The sequence below is a fragment of the Aquila chrysaetos genome, chromosome 2, assembly GCF_900496995.4.
Source record: "Aquila chrysaetos chrysaetos chromosome 2, bAquChr1.4, whole genome shotgun sequence".
Taxonomy (NCBI): Eukaryota; Metazoa; Chordata; class Aves; order Accipitriformes; family Accipitridae; genus Aquila; species Aquila chrysaetos.
Window position 1 is genome coordinate 52,503,640 of NC_044005.1, and position 14,062 is coordinate 52,517,701.

Below are 14,062 nucleotides of genomic sequence, written 5' to 3' on the forward strand. Positions count from 1 at the left end.
CCATAATCAGATTGGCAGGAGTGGGGCAGGGCGCGGAGAAATCCCTTCCAAACCCAGTCTGGAAACGGGATTAATGCTGAGGGCATGAGAGTTTACCAGGCTGGCACCACGGGGAACCTAATGCCGTCAGGAATATCCACACAGCCTCTTACCCTGTCCAAAGCCCCAGGGAAGAGGGAAAAAGCTTCATGTCCTGGGGGAGGCAGGAGTAGGGAGCCCAATGCCCACGGGCACGCAACAGAAACTGCAGAACATGCAACTAATAGTTCAAATACAGTGCAAGCAGTCATCCAGTGTCCCCATGCAGGATCCACAGCATTTCTTCTCTTACCAACAGAATTCTCTTTAGTTAGCTATGTAATGCCTTCCAATCCCTCAGACAGAAGGGAAGAAACTGCCTCTCTCCAAAAGCACATTCCTGCAGCTATCATTCCTATCTTTCCCTTTAAATGTGCAGCACTGTTACCAGAAATAGACCATCCCACCAGCATGGCACATGCCAGAAACAAATGGGCAAAAGTCTTGAATCAGGGCAGCAGATACAAAGCAGGCAACTTCATCTGTGGGCCAGAAACACCGGCAACCTTCCCTGAAGGGGCATGTCTAGCTTCTTATCAATCTGGGTTTTCTTCAGTCCAGCGAACTCCAACATATCTTACGATGCTGACTCTTCTCCTCCTCAAAATACCATACAGCCCACTCCCTACCACCACCTGGTATGAAGCACAGGAGAGCTGGCCAGGACTGCTGGCACAAGGTGGTAAAACAGCTGGGGTTTCTCAGAGCACGAGCAAGAGATGATTAACAGCACCACCAAAAAGTCAGTACCATTAGGCATCTCTAGGTGTGTGCCTCCATGTCACTTAAACAAGACTGTGGCTGCTTCTGGAAGGGGCCTTCCTGCCACAGCAGCTCCTTGATGGCAGCTCTGCCATCCCTAAGAGATGTGGCAGAACCAGAAGGATGAGTAGGACCACCTCTTTCGGTAGCATCTTACACAGCATTGCTTTAAAATTGACCATGGAACCACACATCTGCCAAGTATTAATGCTAAATTTAAACCAGCATTTAAGCTAGGCTTAATTTTAAAACAGTTCACTGGGATTAAGCAGAATTTTATGCAGTAGGTCCTAAGAGCAGAAGAGAAAACACGTCTGGGAGGCTGAAGGGACAAGACCATACCTGCCAACACTACAGAAACACAGTGTAATTTATAAAGGTAATTATATCAGTTTCCTGCAGACAACAGTAAAAAGTCTGTATCTCACCTATCCAGAAAGCCATCTTTTGAAGCCCCCAAATGTTATAGCCTTTAAGATATGACATCTTTAAATCTGTCCAAGAGCGATAAGGTAAATGGCCCAGCGCACCAAGAGCCTCCAGCACACCCCTCGTGCCTGGCATACGCAGCTGCAGGCCACAGGGAAGGGAAGGAGAAGACGACAAAATACATTACAACTATGTTAATAGCAACTCTTATCAAAACTGCACAGACTCTTACATCAAAAGGCCTCCCGTGTAACTATTTATGTTCTAAAAAGGAGGCTAAATAAGTTTCTTTTTTGCAGTTTCTTTCTAAAGGCTGATAAGAGACACCCAAAGGTCCCTTTGGGAAAAGCAAATACAAGGTCATTGTATGCTTGCTGACTGACAAGACAGCCTTATACATACCTTGCAAGGTGATTAGTGAAAATTCTGAAATTGCTGGTGTGAGACAGCATGTTTGAAAATTAAATAAACAGAAACTCTTTTCTCTGTATATTCTGTGATATAGCCCTCAAAGAAATCAAGAAAATCATGAAACTCTGCCTTTCTTCTCCTTCCTAAAAAAAGCCTCTTTATACAGAGCCCACACTGTTACCCAGTCTCACTTCACATGCAGAGGGAAGTGAACGGGTGAGATTAACCATGCTTCCTGTCTTATGCAAGCTTTGTATCTCCATAAATAGCATTCCTGGTACTGGAAAATTTTGAAAAACCCTGAAGAAAGCCTCAGGGCCCCATTAGATACTTTCACTAACTCTGTTATGCAATAACAAAATTCTTCTTCAATCCTAAATGACTCCACTACTCGTGAGGATGAAAGCATTGGAAAGCACCGAGGCTGCAGAAACCACTGCCTTGTTTATGCTTCCCAGAGGAAGCAATCACGTTGGGAATAATTCTGTGATTCACAGGCTAAATAGAGGACGGTAATTCATGCTCTTCTGCTGACTCTCATCCTGCACCACAGAATTACAAGACCGCTAATACGAAAACCTCAAGAGTCCAGCAAGCAACAGCAACGTGAGATGAGGAAGCAGCTCCCAAGATAAGCAGCTGTTCAACACACTTTTCCCCTGCACTGCAACACTCTACAGAAAAAGCAGGTTCAATTTTCCCCCCAACTTTCATTCTCCAGGCTTACATCTATGATAAAAAGAAAACTTTCATTTTTTTTTATATATATACAACAGTAAGTTTATGAGCAATGAACAGCGAGTGTCTCTCAAGCATCTGAAGGACCTGACCAACCTCCCAAAGCTCTACTCAAAAGCTCCTCATGCTGCTCTCTGTGAAATTCTAGACATTCTTCAATGTCTGAAAACTACAACAGTTGCAAAGGACAGCTGAAATACTAACCTACACAGCAGCAGGCAGAAAGTCTGCTAAAAACATTGAAACCCCTCCATTTTAAGTAACTGGAAGGCAAACCATGATAGTGTATGTTTCAGAAAATATTTCACAGCTTCTCTCAGCATCCAACATAGCAAATCAACTACTCTGCACATACACCCCTAAATAACAGAGCAAATAATATCCATTGCACCCCATAAATCTGAAGTAGTGGTATCTTCAGCCTTTTCTTAGAAAATAAAATGCCTCAGGCATACGTTATTGGTCAAAACTGTGAGTAAAATGCAAACTGTTTTTTTTAGTTTCAATAACAGGATTGTGAGGTAATGTTTATATGTCTGGAAGCAGAGCTAACAAATTTCCATTTTACAGATGAGCTGAAATGATGTATTGTTTCCTAGAGTCATTTAAAAAAATTTAAGTATCTCCAGGATCTTGGCTTGACTATTCTTCACGCCCAAGATAAACCTCCATGACGGTTTGTTTTAAAAACAATGTGTGGAAACTTTTCCTTCTAAAAGCAAAAAATAAATTATGGGTGCTACAGGAAGCCTGAATAAACATCAACACTTCGGCTCAGCAGAGCAAGAACAATTGCAAGGAGATGACTGCTGGAGAAGTAGCAAACTGAGGAGCACCCAACATTTGAAGCCTGTTGCATGGATATAATGAGCCTGGCCAACAAGAAAAGCACCTGACTGAAAAACCTATGACACAGTCTCACATATAGGAGATGCCCTCAAGAAAGTATGTTTGTGCATATATTCCTTATCTGGGCTTCCCTCCTTCCTAGCCATTGATATCCTCTCTTTCCACATACTCCCTCTGTGCTTGCTGCATTTTTCTCATTTCACCATCTTCCTATGTCTTAATAGCCACAGGAATAAAAAATATGAAGTATACAAATACTGAATATGGGAATAAAACAGAACAAAGCCAGAAAAATTCCAAATGAGATACTTATAAACCTGTTAGTTTGTAATATGCAAAAGGCTGACCAAAGGAGTGACCATAGTGCGTCAGACCAAGGGTCTGTGCAAGTCAACATCCCGCCTCCAACAGCGGCCAGGAGCAAGGACCAGGGAAAGACCATACCAATATGACAAGTATATATGACTCGTTCTCCAGCTAAGCTTTCCAGACTCTTGCTGTTTACAGCTCAGCAACTATGTATTAATGATTCCTACTGTCAAGAATCCTGGGTTGTGAATGTTTAAAAAGGAAAGCTAATGTTAGGTTGTAAACAACTAATTTGATTGGGATGCTGTATACCGTTTATTGTATGGGTATTTTTACTGATTTTTAGGTATTAAAAAATAATTAGAAGAAAAAAGCTGTAAATTAGAGCCTGGTAACAAATAAACAATAACCATCCTAAACACTCATATCTATCTTTGTAAATCTTGGTTTTAATGTACAAATCTTAACCTGTATGAATGTAAATTTAGGTATCTAAGTCAAGAATCTAAATTAAATTAAAACATGCTGTGATTTCCTTTATTTCCCTTAAATATTCACATCATAAGGCAACATGAGGTGAACATCAGGTTGTACAACTGGCTTCAGGTTCTGACAGAGTATTAGCAATCTGGAGCTAAAGGGAGTCTCCACCTACTCAAACAGGCTTTGGAGCATGTCCCAGTTGCTTATGTAGTTTTTTTCAAAAGAATGATGGTAACAAGACCAATGTAAATTCAATAAACACAAAAGCACCCAGATCCCAGTGAGAATATTTTCCCTAGTACAAGCACTTAATCTTTGACTTCAGAAATCTGGCTCTCAGTGGTGACCGAAAAAAAGAGACTGAGAACTAAAATTCTTAAGTCCCCTGGAAACTATTAAAAAAATCATTCAGTGTAAGTATCAGTTTTAAGGTTCATCTCTATACAGCATTCTTCAGATTAAGGTCACCACAAGCTGGAGACATAACTATTGATAAAATTAATGTCAGCATCTCAGTCTACTTGTTGAAAAGTAACATTTTTTCAAATAAAGCACTACTTATTTGTTGTTCTCTGCTAAGAAAGTAGTAGAGAGCTATTTGACATAGATCATAGATAGATCATATAAAGCATGGAAAATGCCAAGTAACCGACAGTGAGGAAGGTTAAAAGACACAAAAAACTTGAAACTGAAAGAGCCCCTTTTGTCATTCTTTCAGGAAACTACTCAAATTCTTCCCTTGTGATTTCTCATCTCCTACAACTTCTTGTCCAAATATATCCAGTATGACAACAGCGCATGCAAAGCAATTCCAGATTCAAGCTGTACATTTCAGGACATGGTTTAGTGGGCATGGTGGTGTTGGCTTGACAGTTGGACTTGATGATCTTAAAGGTCTTTTGCAACCTAAACGATTCTATGATTCAGCGTTCCAGACTACCAATTTATATCCAAGGCAATTTTTTCCATGTGACACACGTCACTCATGTTGATTAATTTCTTTTTAAGTTAAGTTAAAATTTTAATAGCTATTCATTTCACACGATGAAATACCTCTGAACTTGACCCTATGCAATGGGCAGGGGAAAACCAAGAGGTTCTTCACTCTGTAAGGAGAGAGGGAAGATAAAGGAAGCACAGGCAGAGGGAAATGCCAAGTTGTACCAGGGTTCAAGGGCACATTATCACAATAAAAAGCACCAAATGTCACAGTAGAGTCAGGGACCCAATACACATAGATGTGACATTGTACATCTATATTACACTGTACCATTTGTTTTTGAACTTGCTGGATACCGAGACAGACTTCCCAACAAGAGGAGACAGAGTTCTTTGCAAGAGCTGGAGTAATATTGGTCCATTTGGGAGCTAATGACACAGAAGTCAACAGAAGAGCCTAAAAACAAGGTTTGAAGAATTAGGCAAGAAAACTTAACTACACGAAATAGTGTTTAAGTAGGAGTAGCAGTCTTAAATAAGGACCTATTGCATAAGAGAAATTCATGCTTGCATGTTACTCTTACACTCTTACTTCTTGCCTGTTAAACTCCCACGAGCTGTAACATCTTATCTGCATAAGGAATCTAAATTGGTCTTTAAAAAGTTTCGTAGAGATTTCTCTGTTGTTTGAAAAGTTACTTGTTTTATTTCTTGCCAACCAAGGCAAAAAATAAGCCCTTTACCACAAAACACAGTGGGTAAAGGAGCATTTGGTAAGAAGCAAAAAGGGATGGTGAGGGTTTTATTTCAGCTTCACTTGCCATAGGGAGGGAAAGAGACCCAGGGAAACTGAGGCACTTGGACCATGAAGGTTGTAGTGGAAAGATATGATGCCTGGGTGGCTCTCTTCTATGGAGAAATTTTAAATATTTTAAAAGGATAAATGTTTAAACCAGCTTATTTACAAGAATAAATCTGGGGGACAGAGATGCAGACAGTTATTTCACGTTAATCTTGCTTCATCTCTAGCAGTTCAGGAGCTGGTTTGTCAGCACATAACTACCATCATGCTAACCACTTTAAATATATTGGGGTTCTCAAGCTAGCAACCAGTCAGACACTGAGTGCCACCCCTAGCAAAACTTGTCCATGAGGGGCCACGATTACACTAGCCTGAAGGCCAAAAGCCACCTTCTGACGGGAAGTCAGACATTTTGGGATGCTGGCAGGGCAGAGAGGCTGCTGCTCATCTGGCTGTTCATGCCCACATGTTCCCTTGCTCTGCCAACAGAGAACTTGGGTTTCTGTTAGCAGGAGCTTAAGAGAAAGAGCTATCACCACCCATTTTTCATTTAATGCCTTTGTCCTTGTTAATACCAGAATAACCTCTCTCCTCACATTAGAGAGTGAGGTTTTCTATCAAAATTTGTGTATTTTCATTAATATAGTCCACATGGTAGCTATAAAACATTTTATTTCATCAGCATCGAATATGTATGTTTTCTCCTTTCTAACCAGGATATAAGCAGGATACTCCTTGTCAGCTCTGGGTGGAGGAAAGCCCTTTTCCCTACCCTCTGGACATGGAGCACAGTTTTCTCTCCTGCTGGCAAAAAGTCTAACCTGTTTTCCTTTCTCTTTCTTGGTAAGCAGTAGTCTTCTCCCATGAACATCGGATCATAGGCAAAAATAACAAGATCCAGGTAAAGGTGGGGAGAGTCCTTGTCTCACAAGAATGTTTACTATACATAAATTTAGATTTTGTAAATACTATTATTATCTTAGGCTCACAAAACATAACAGTAATAAGAGGTAAGGGGAAAAAAAACAGTAATGGAGGTAAGAAAGGTGCATGTGTTGGGCAATCAGCTGAGATTGCTCTTAGCTTAATAAATATGAGCCCAAGCTGGCAGGAAAAGCATGGTGTTTGAAGTAGCACACAAAACAGCATGAGGGCCAAAACTCTAATAAACATGGGTGCTTAAATTTAAGGACAGAACAGGTGTCCACAGATTCTAAGACACGAAACAACCAAAACTGACAGCAACATCAAAGCATGCACCTGATTAAATCATCTCGGCATCCCAATATCGGGCACCTTAGCTGGGAACTTCTGTCTACATCAAGTCAAAAGCTAAATTTTAAAACGTTTAAAAAAAACAGGTAGGGACATTGTTAGAACTGCCTTTGTACTAAAGGCAATATAAGCTGCTTACTATTTTCACGTACTCATATGACATTTACATGGGTCATCATGTAAAGCATTCAAACCATTCATCTGCAGGATGCTGGGACACCTGTTTACTAGAGGAAGCATGCTAGACTTAAGGTGCTAGACTAAAATCAAGGACATGTAAATTCAGTTCTGCTTCTGTCCCTGACTGCACACACAGACAGTGTACATGAAGGTAAGCTGGACGTACCACCTTCTGACCTACTTTAGCTCCTATTAAAACATGTCTTGAGGGTCTGCAAGAACATTCTTGTAGAAATCATACATGGGTTTGCTTAGAGTGGGAACTTAATTTAAGGGCCTGCAACCTGCACAAAGAAAACAGATGCAAGCCAGGGGGGAGACAGATGACCTCCCCAAAGTTACATAGCATAGGTAAGTGCTAGAACTAAGAACTGACTTCAGGTCTTTTTGACCCTTGCCTAATGTCCTGTGCCTATACAAGACACAATGGCCCTGTGAATTTTTAAAAGAGAATAGCCACAGATGATACAGGAAAGCTGCAAAACAGATTAAATAAAATGTCAAGAACTTTGCTGAAAGACTTGTGTCTTTCCATTTTGTTTAGCAGACACTATTTAGAAAGGACTCAGAACATTCTCTTCAGTACTAAAGCATCATACTCAGACATCTGTCTCAAAGCCTGAGTCTCTCCTTAACAAGAAATTACTTGTTCCTTAGTACAATGTCTTCAGCTACTTCTGCTTTGTCCTACTTGATACCTCCTCTGCTATAGGTGCCACTTTTTATTTCCCCTTCTCAAAATCCCAAACTGCAACATTCTTTTCTGTCAACATCCACATAATTGCATTTCTTCAAATGGAGAGCAAGTTACCTGGCATTAACAGGTGTCCTTCACCACAAAACTTCCTCAAGTCTTTAGCGATTACTACTTACCAACTGAACAGCAATACAGAAGTGCTGCAACTTTTCCCCACGCTACTACTTCTAAGTGGTGCAACAGGCATGTCTCTAGATGTCTGTAATGCACTATGGCTAGTGTTTTAGTGCAGTTTCAATAACAGTTATTTAGTACAGAGTGGAAAGGCTATACACTTTTCCTCTTCAATGGTGCAGAAAGTATCTTTGAGTCAAAGATGGTTTTTATACTGATTTCCTTTCCCTCCTACCCCCAACAGTAAGTGAGCTTTGGTTCTTCTTGTACATCAGAGCTCAGAGATGATTACAGGCTTGCTAATTGACAAAGACAAGTTATCAGGAAATCAACGTCACTTATTTCTTAAAAATCACCAATCATGAATGCCAAATGATAAAAATGATTGACTGAAAAAACATTGCTTGTATTTAGAAAGATGATACAGTCTAGGCAGCTTAACCTATCAGCATATAACTACCCTTTCTTAGATGATCTTATCCCATGAGATAATACTAGTCTGTGCTTTACCTGAAATAAGATAAACTTTAGGTTTAGACATGTTTATGTTTTAGATGTGCTTGTTTTTATAAACACGCTTCAGGAACTGGGTGCTGGAAGCTCAAATAAATTGCAATTTGCAATCGAGTACCCAGGAACAGTTTTGTGTTACAAATAACAATTATAATTCAAGTTTATCTTCACTACCCAAAAGGAAAAAATTACCACTCCAACATTACAGACTCAGCAAGGAAAGCACTTTCTGGATACATAATGCAGCATGCGTTTCTTTACATGCTTTAAAAATCCTAAAGCCTTGTGAAAAAGGCAGAATGAGGAATTCTACATTTTAATCAACATTGAAATAAACCCTGTAACCTTACCGAGCAAAATAGCCTTGTCTTCGTTCCTTCTTCTCTTCCTTGGTCTCCATTACGTACAGTCAAATGGGCAAGGTGAGCAGCCAAGCGTGAATCTCTTTTTCCCCTCAGTATTTCATACCCAGACAGAGTCCCCTGTATATAACATTTAAAAACAGGAAGTTCATAAATCAACATGTCAACAACACCTACAAAAATCAACAGGGTTGTGGAAATGCAATTGATCCAGTGACAAGCAAAGTAAAACTTTAACCAGTCAATGTTTGCCATGGGATATCCATTTAGCATACAATGAGACAAAAAACAATAAATGCACTCAGGCCAGTTTCTCCAGCAGGGGAAGAAAGATACTGCAAAACACGTAACTCAAAGAGCAGTAGCAAGTTTTGAAAACCTGGAAGTTTGCAAGCTGTTAAATGGTTTATACCAAAACATCTTCCTCGTTTCATGTGTTTTATAGACAGGAAGATCAAGAGAAGCTTTGGAAATAACCGGTACAAACAGTACAACCAGAAAGATACATAATGTTCACTTTATAAAAATTCTTTAAAATACTGAGAAATAAGAAAGTTTTAAAACAATGTAAAGAAAAAAAAAGAGCAATCTACATTCTTTACACAGGTTTGCCTGTTGTGAACAATACACAAGTTCAAACAAGTATACAGAGAGAAACACGATGGACCTCCTGCTCTCCAGATGAATTGCAGTCACCTTGAGATACACAGGACTAGGGAAGGTTTTCTGAGAAGTCAAAAAAAAAAAAAAAGAGACCAGTAACACTGGAAATCACCACCTCCACCACCTCTTTGGAGAATGCCGTACTGAGGCACTTGGAAACCAGAAGTTGGGAATTTCAGAACTGCTTGGCAATTACTGCAATAAATGATATGCCACATCAATTGCTTTCCAATAATCCTGCCAAGATGTTTTATCCTCTTCCCCTCTCCAACACACATTCAACCTAGCCCAATGGCTTGTGCACACGCACAAAATAAGTTAACTTCTTAAGAGTTCTTTATCAGTATTCCAGATTAAAGTTCAAATCAGAAGTTACTACTAAACATTTCAGTTTAATGGACTGTAAAACAAAGAAATAGAAGCCACATAAATTATGATTCGTAGCAAAAGACGAAAAATTCCTCTGGGACGTAATCAGTTCCCATTATTTTCTCCTTCATTAAAAGATCATAAGCTACAAACTATCAGATGTCAACAAAAGAGATAATGTAGCAAAACCAGACTAATCTACTCAAAAAGCCCAAGAACGTATCCTGCTTGATTTTATCAGAAACACTTGCCATAATTTTCTCTCCATATTTATGGAGTATTAGTCCACTGCAATTAAAGTCCATTGCTTCAAAATGCACTTTTTCTTACTTATTAATTTTGAATACATCCAATGCATCAAAAAGAATCTAGTCTCTCTGATCTTTATGCATCAGGTAGAGTCTTACAGTAATACTCACTCTTTAAATGGCAGATTTGCCTATGACACCTTTGGCTTTATAAAGAGAATACTATTTTATATCTGCAAGTTAATGCATGTCACAGTCTTCAGCCAGACACACAAACCTACATGATAGTAGCGTAAGAATAGCATCAAAACAAACTGTCCTGCTCAGATGTCCAGTCTGTATGAAGATACCACATACTTCCTCAGAATTTTGATACATCCTTATCTTCCCTGTTGGGGCAGGTCCTTAGATCTTCAGAAGATCAAAAACAGTTGCTTTGTTAGCCCTGCATTTAGAGTTACAATAAATCTTTCCAAGCGTACAACTATGACCTCTATAGCAAACTACAAAGAGTTCAAAGAAAGAAGAACCACTCTTTCCCCTTTGCCTGCTTTGCCTTCACTACACTCAGCTATGTGTGAGCAAGGGCACTGACGAGCCAGAGTTGAGTCTCATGTCGACACCAAGGACTATCAAATACCCATGGAGCATCGAGGTAATATTAGACCCACAACCAAGAGGACAGCAGGACCGGTGGGAAGGAGAAGAGGGAGGCGGGGAGAGCCCCTCTCACCACACAGAAACACGACCAGCTGGGATGAACGGAGGGAAGTGAGAGCCGTCCTCGGGGCTTCACCCCATGCAAAAGTCAGCGGCACGCTCCTTCCATTCGTCCTCCTCCTCCTCTCCCGTGATCTACCGACCCTACCCAGGGGAATACCAGCCCTGTTCCAGCACAGTGCAGGAGGAGAAAACCCCACCTGCCCGCAGCCCTGTCTTGCCCAGTGCCGGAGCAGGCACCCCCCGCTTTGGCCAAGAGGGGCACGAAGAGAGAGGAGGTAGGGCTTAAGCCTAGACCTGACCGCAGATGCTGCAGGAGGTGGCATTGCTCAGCTCGCCCAGTGTCAGGCTTGCTGTTTGCTTTCATCGGCACTAAACAAAGCTAGCAATGACAACAGGGGTACGGAGCCTGTTCTTCCCACATCAACAACGCAACTCCAAGTCCTTTCATACGGCGAGGCGGAATAAAACGAGAACTTAAAAAAAATTTTATTCAGAACAGGTAGGCACTCAGAAAATGGGAATGTTATCCACAGACCAGAAGTAACAAAGGCATTCAGGTGTAATTTTTTTTTTCTTTTGCTAGTAAAAATTCACAGGGTTCTCATATCCAGTCACCAATTAATGAAAATTTGCACAATAAAATAACATCAGGTCCCACTCTGTTGACTTATAAATTATTTAGCTCACCTTCTTAGAAGAAACAAAGGTGGTGTTCTAGGAAGGCATATTTAAGTTGGAAATTATACTTTGAAAATATAGTACTAGGAAAAGCAAGCTGAGCGCTGACTTCATAACCTCTGATTTTATTTTTGTTGTTGGGAATTTTTCATGTACTAGTTGGCTTTAACGAAAAAAGAAAAAAAGCCTGAAAGCTAGGAGGATCACAGCGTAACCTGCAGTAATTGCTACTGAAAACTAGTATTTCTGAAAGGTCCTTTTCAATTTTTAGTTATTTAAGCAGTAACAGTACAAAAGCCACATTTACTTTATAGGTTGTCACTGATGTTTTAAAGTTACATCAAAAAAAGCAAACCTACTGCACGCTTCCCCCCTACCTGTCCTTTGATATCTCCAAAGAAAGAAATCACAGGTACTCTTTATTAATATTAACTGCTTAAAATGTTATTAAGGATATATTATTAAAATTAATCTTGGTTTCCTGGTAGCTCCTTTCTGGTAGAGACAAAGACTGAATCAGGCAGACTATTAAAAATGTACATATTTGGGGGATATTTATATGCTGGGAGACAGACATCTTACTCATATATCATGAATACAGTCCAAACTCAAATGATGACAAAGCTGATTTTACAGAAATTTCAGGCTCAGCATAACCCTTTCTACACTGAACAAAAACAGATGGTGAAAAGCTTATATTACATGTCTACAGCAATGCCTATTCTTTTATTAGGTAATTTCAAGAGGAAAGATATTCCTGATGGACAAACAATGCATTTAAGTTAAGAGTCCTGTTAAAAATTTGCCATCCTCCAAATTTAGCCAATGTCAGCACCTGATAATTATATGAAGAGGAGAACAAAATACATAAAAATATACTGTACTTTTTGCTGTTAGTCCTATTGATCTGGATTTTTTCATTTATATTGGCATATTTCTGGACATTTGCTTTGCCTGTTTAGGCTTGCTGCCAGGGAGTTTTGGGGATGCTACTGGGAGTTTGTAATGAGGGTAGGTATGCCCCAGCAAGGCCACAAAAACCCCCAAACAAACAAAACCAACAAAGAAAACAGGAACAGACCGAACTCCTGAATGTGGGTACCCACACCACTGCAACTGCCCCCACGCTCCCAAGACCTCTAGAAATGCTTCCAGTTCCTGCTGCCCGCTCTGCCGCCGGGCACTGCAGGACAGCGGCCTCCTGTCATGGCATATTCAGAGCAGCAGAAGAGGAAGGTGTTCAAAGTGTGAGGATAAACAAAGGGGAAGGGAACTTATTTTTGAGGGGAACATTAAAAATAAATAAATATATGAGTAGAGCATCCTAAGTCCTCTAAAGACTTTGATAAATTTATGAAATTATTTTGATTTTTTTTCCTCTCTTTTCCCTCCCTTCTCAGGCATGAAGAATAATATACCTTACTACTTGCAGTTTAAGTAGTTTACATTTTCATGAGACAACAAGAGGACCTGCCTGAGGCACTCGGGGGTAAGCATCCAGAAATCCTGTTTGCTGGCTCTAAAGCATCAACAATCAGTCCTCCAATTGGGCGCATTACTTTACAAAACTGCACGTGAACAACAGCACATCCAACAGCACTAGCAATACAGAATCCAATGAAATATCCTGATTATTTTTAGAACATTCAATGGACTCGACAGCTTGTCTCTGGCCATCTGTGCCCACTGCAGGTCCTGGAAAGACATACAGAGAAACAAAAACGTTTGAGATCATGCAATTCTCTAGATATATTTTCATGACCCTGTAGAGTCAGTATCTCTCAACCTTGCATGAGGTAGGAAAATCCTGTAACTCTCTACTTTGCAAATGGGGAACTGAACTACATGAAGTACCTCCACACGCTCAAATGAGAGCAGGAAAGCAACGTGTGCAAGTATCCTCCCACTAGCTTTAATCCAACCAGCCTCAAGGGCCAGCAGCAATGACAACAACGGAGGACACCACTTTGACAAGGAGCCAGATACTGTTTTCTGTATAAAATTTAAACTGACAAACTTAGGGGACCAATAGCAAAGTCTCACCTTTATTTGGCTCTGCGAGCATATGCATAGAAATTAAAGCTCAGATCCACAAAAGGAAATAAAAAGCCTAACTCCTCTGAGGATCTACGTTTAAATGGCTCTCTCAGCTCCTTCAGGAAATATGTAAAAAAGCAAAGAATTGACTTTAGGGAAACCAAGTCAAGGGTAGTATCCTATTCCTTAGCAGGGGCCCCACAAAGCAAGCAATGGTGGCAGCTATCATACTGTGAAAAAGCAGGGAAGGTGAGAGACCTAAGCACAAATTTTCCACGGTTGGGAAGACAGAGCAGATTAAGGCAGAAGACTCCCAGTGAGACAGCCAAGCAGACATGGTCAC

The 14,062-nt window shown here is 40.3% G+C and overlaps 1 protein-coding gene across 5 annotated transcripts in view; it reads right to left on the minus strand.

Moving 5' to 3' along the window:
* Positions 1–14,062, minus strand: part of NCOA7 (nuclear receptor coactivator 7) — a 98,709-nt gene that overhangs the window by 64,869 nt on the left and 19,778 nt on the right. For all 5 annotated transcript variants that reach the window (XM_030038040.2, XM_030038054.2, XM_030038022.2 and 2 more), the window contains exon 2: positions 8,990–9,121. In XM_030038040.2, the coding sequence (XP_029893900.1) occupies positions 8,990–9,039 (50 nt within the window). In that variant the 5' untranslated portion in view covers positions 9,040–9,121. The remainder of the gene's footprint in view (positions 1–8,989; positions 9,122–14,062) is intronic.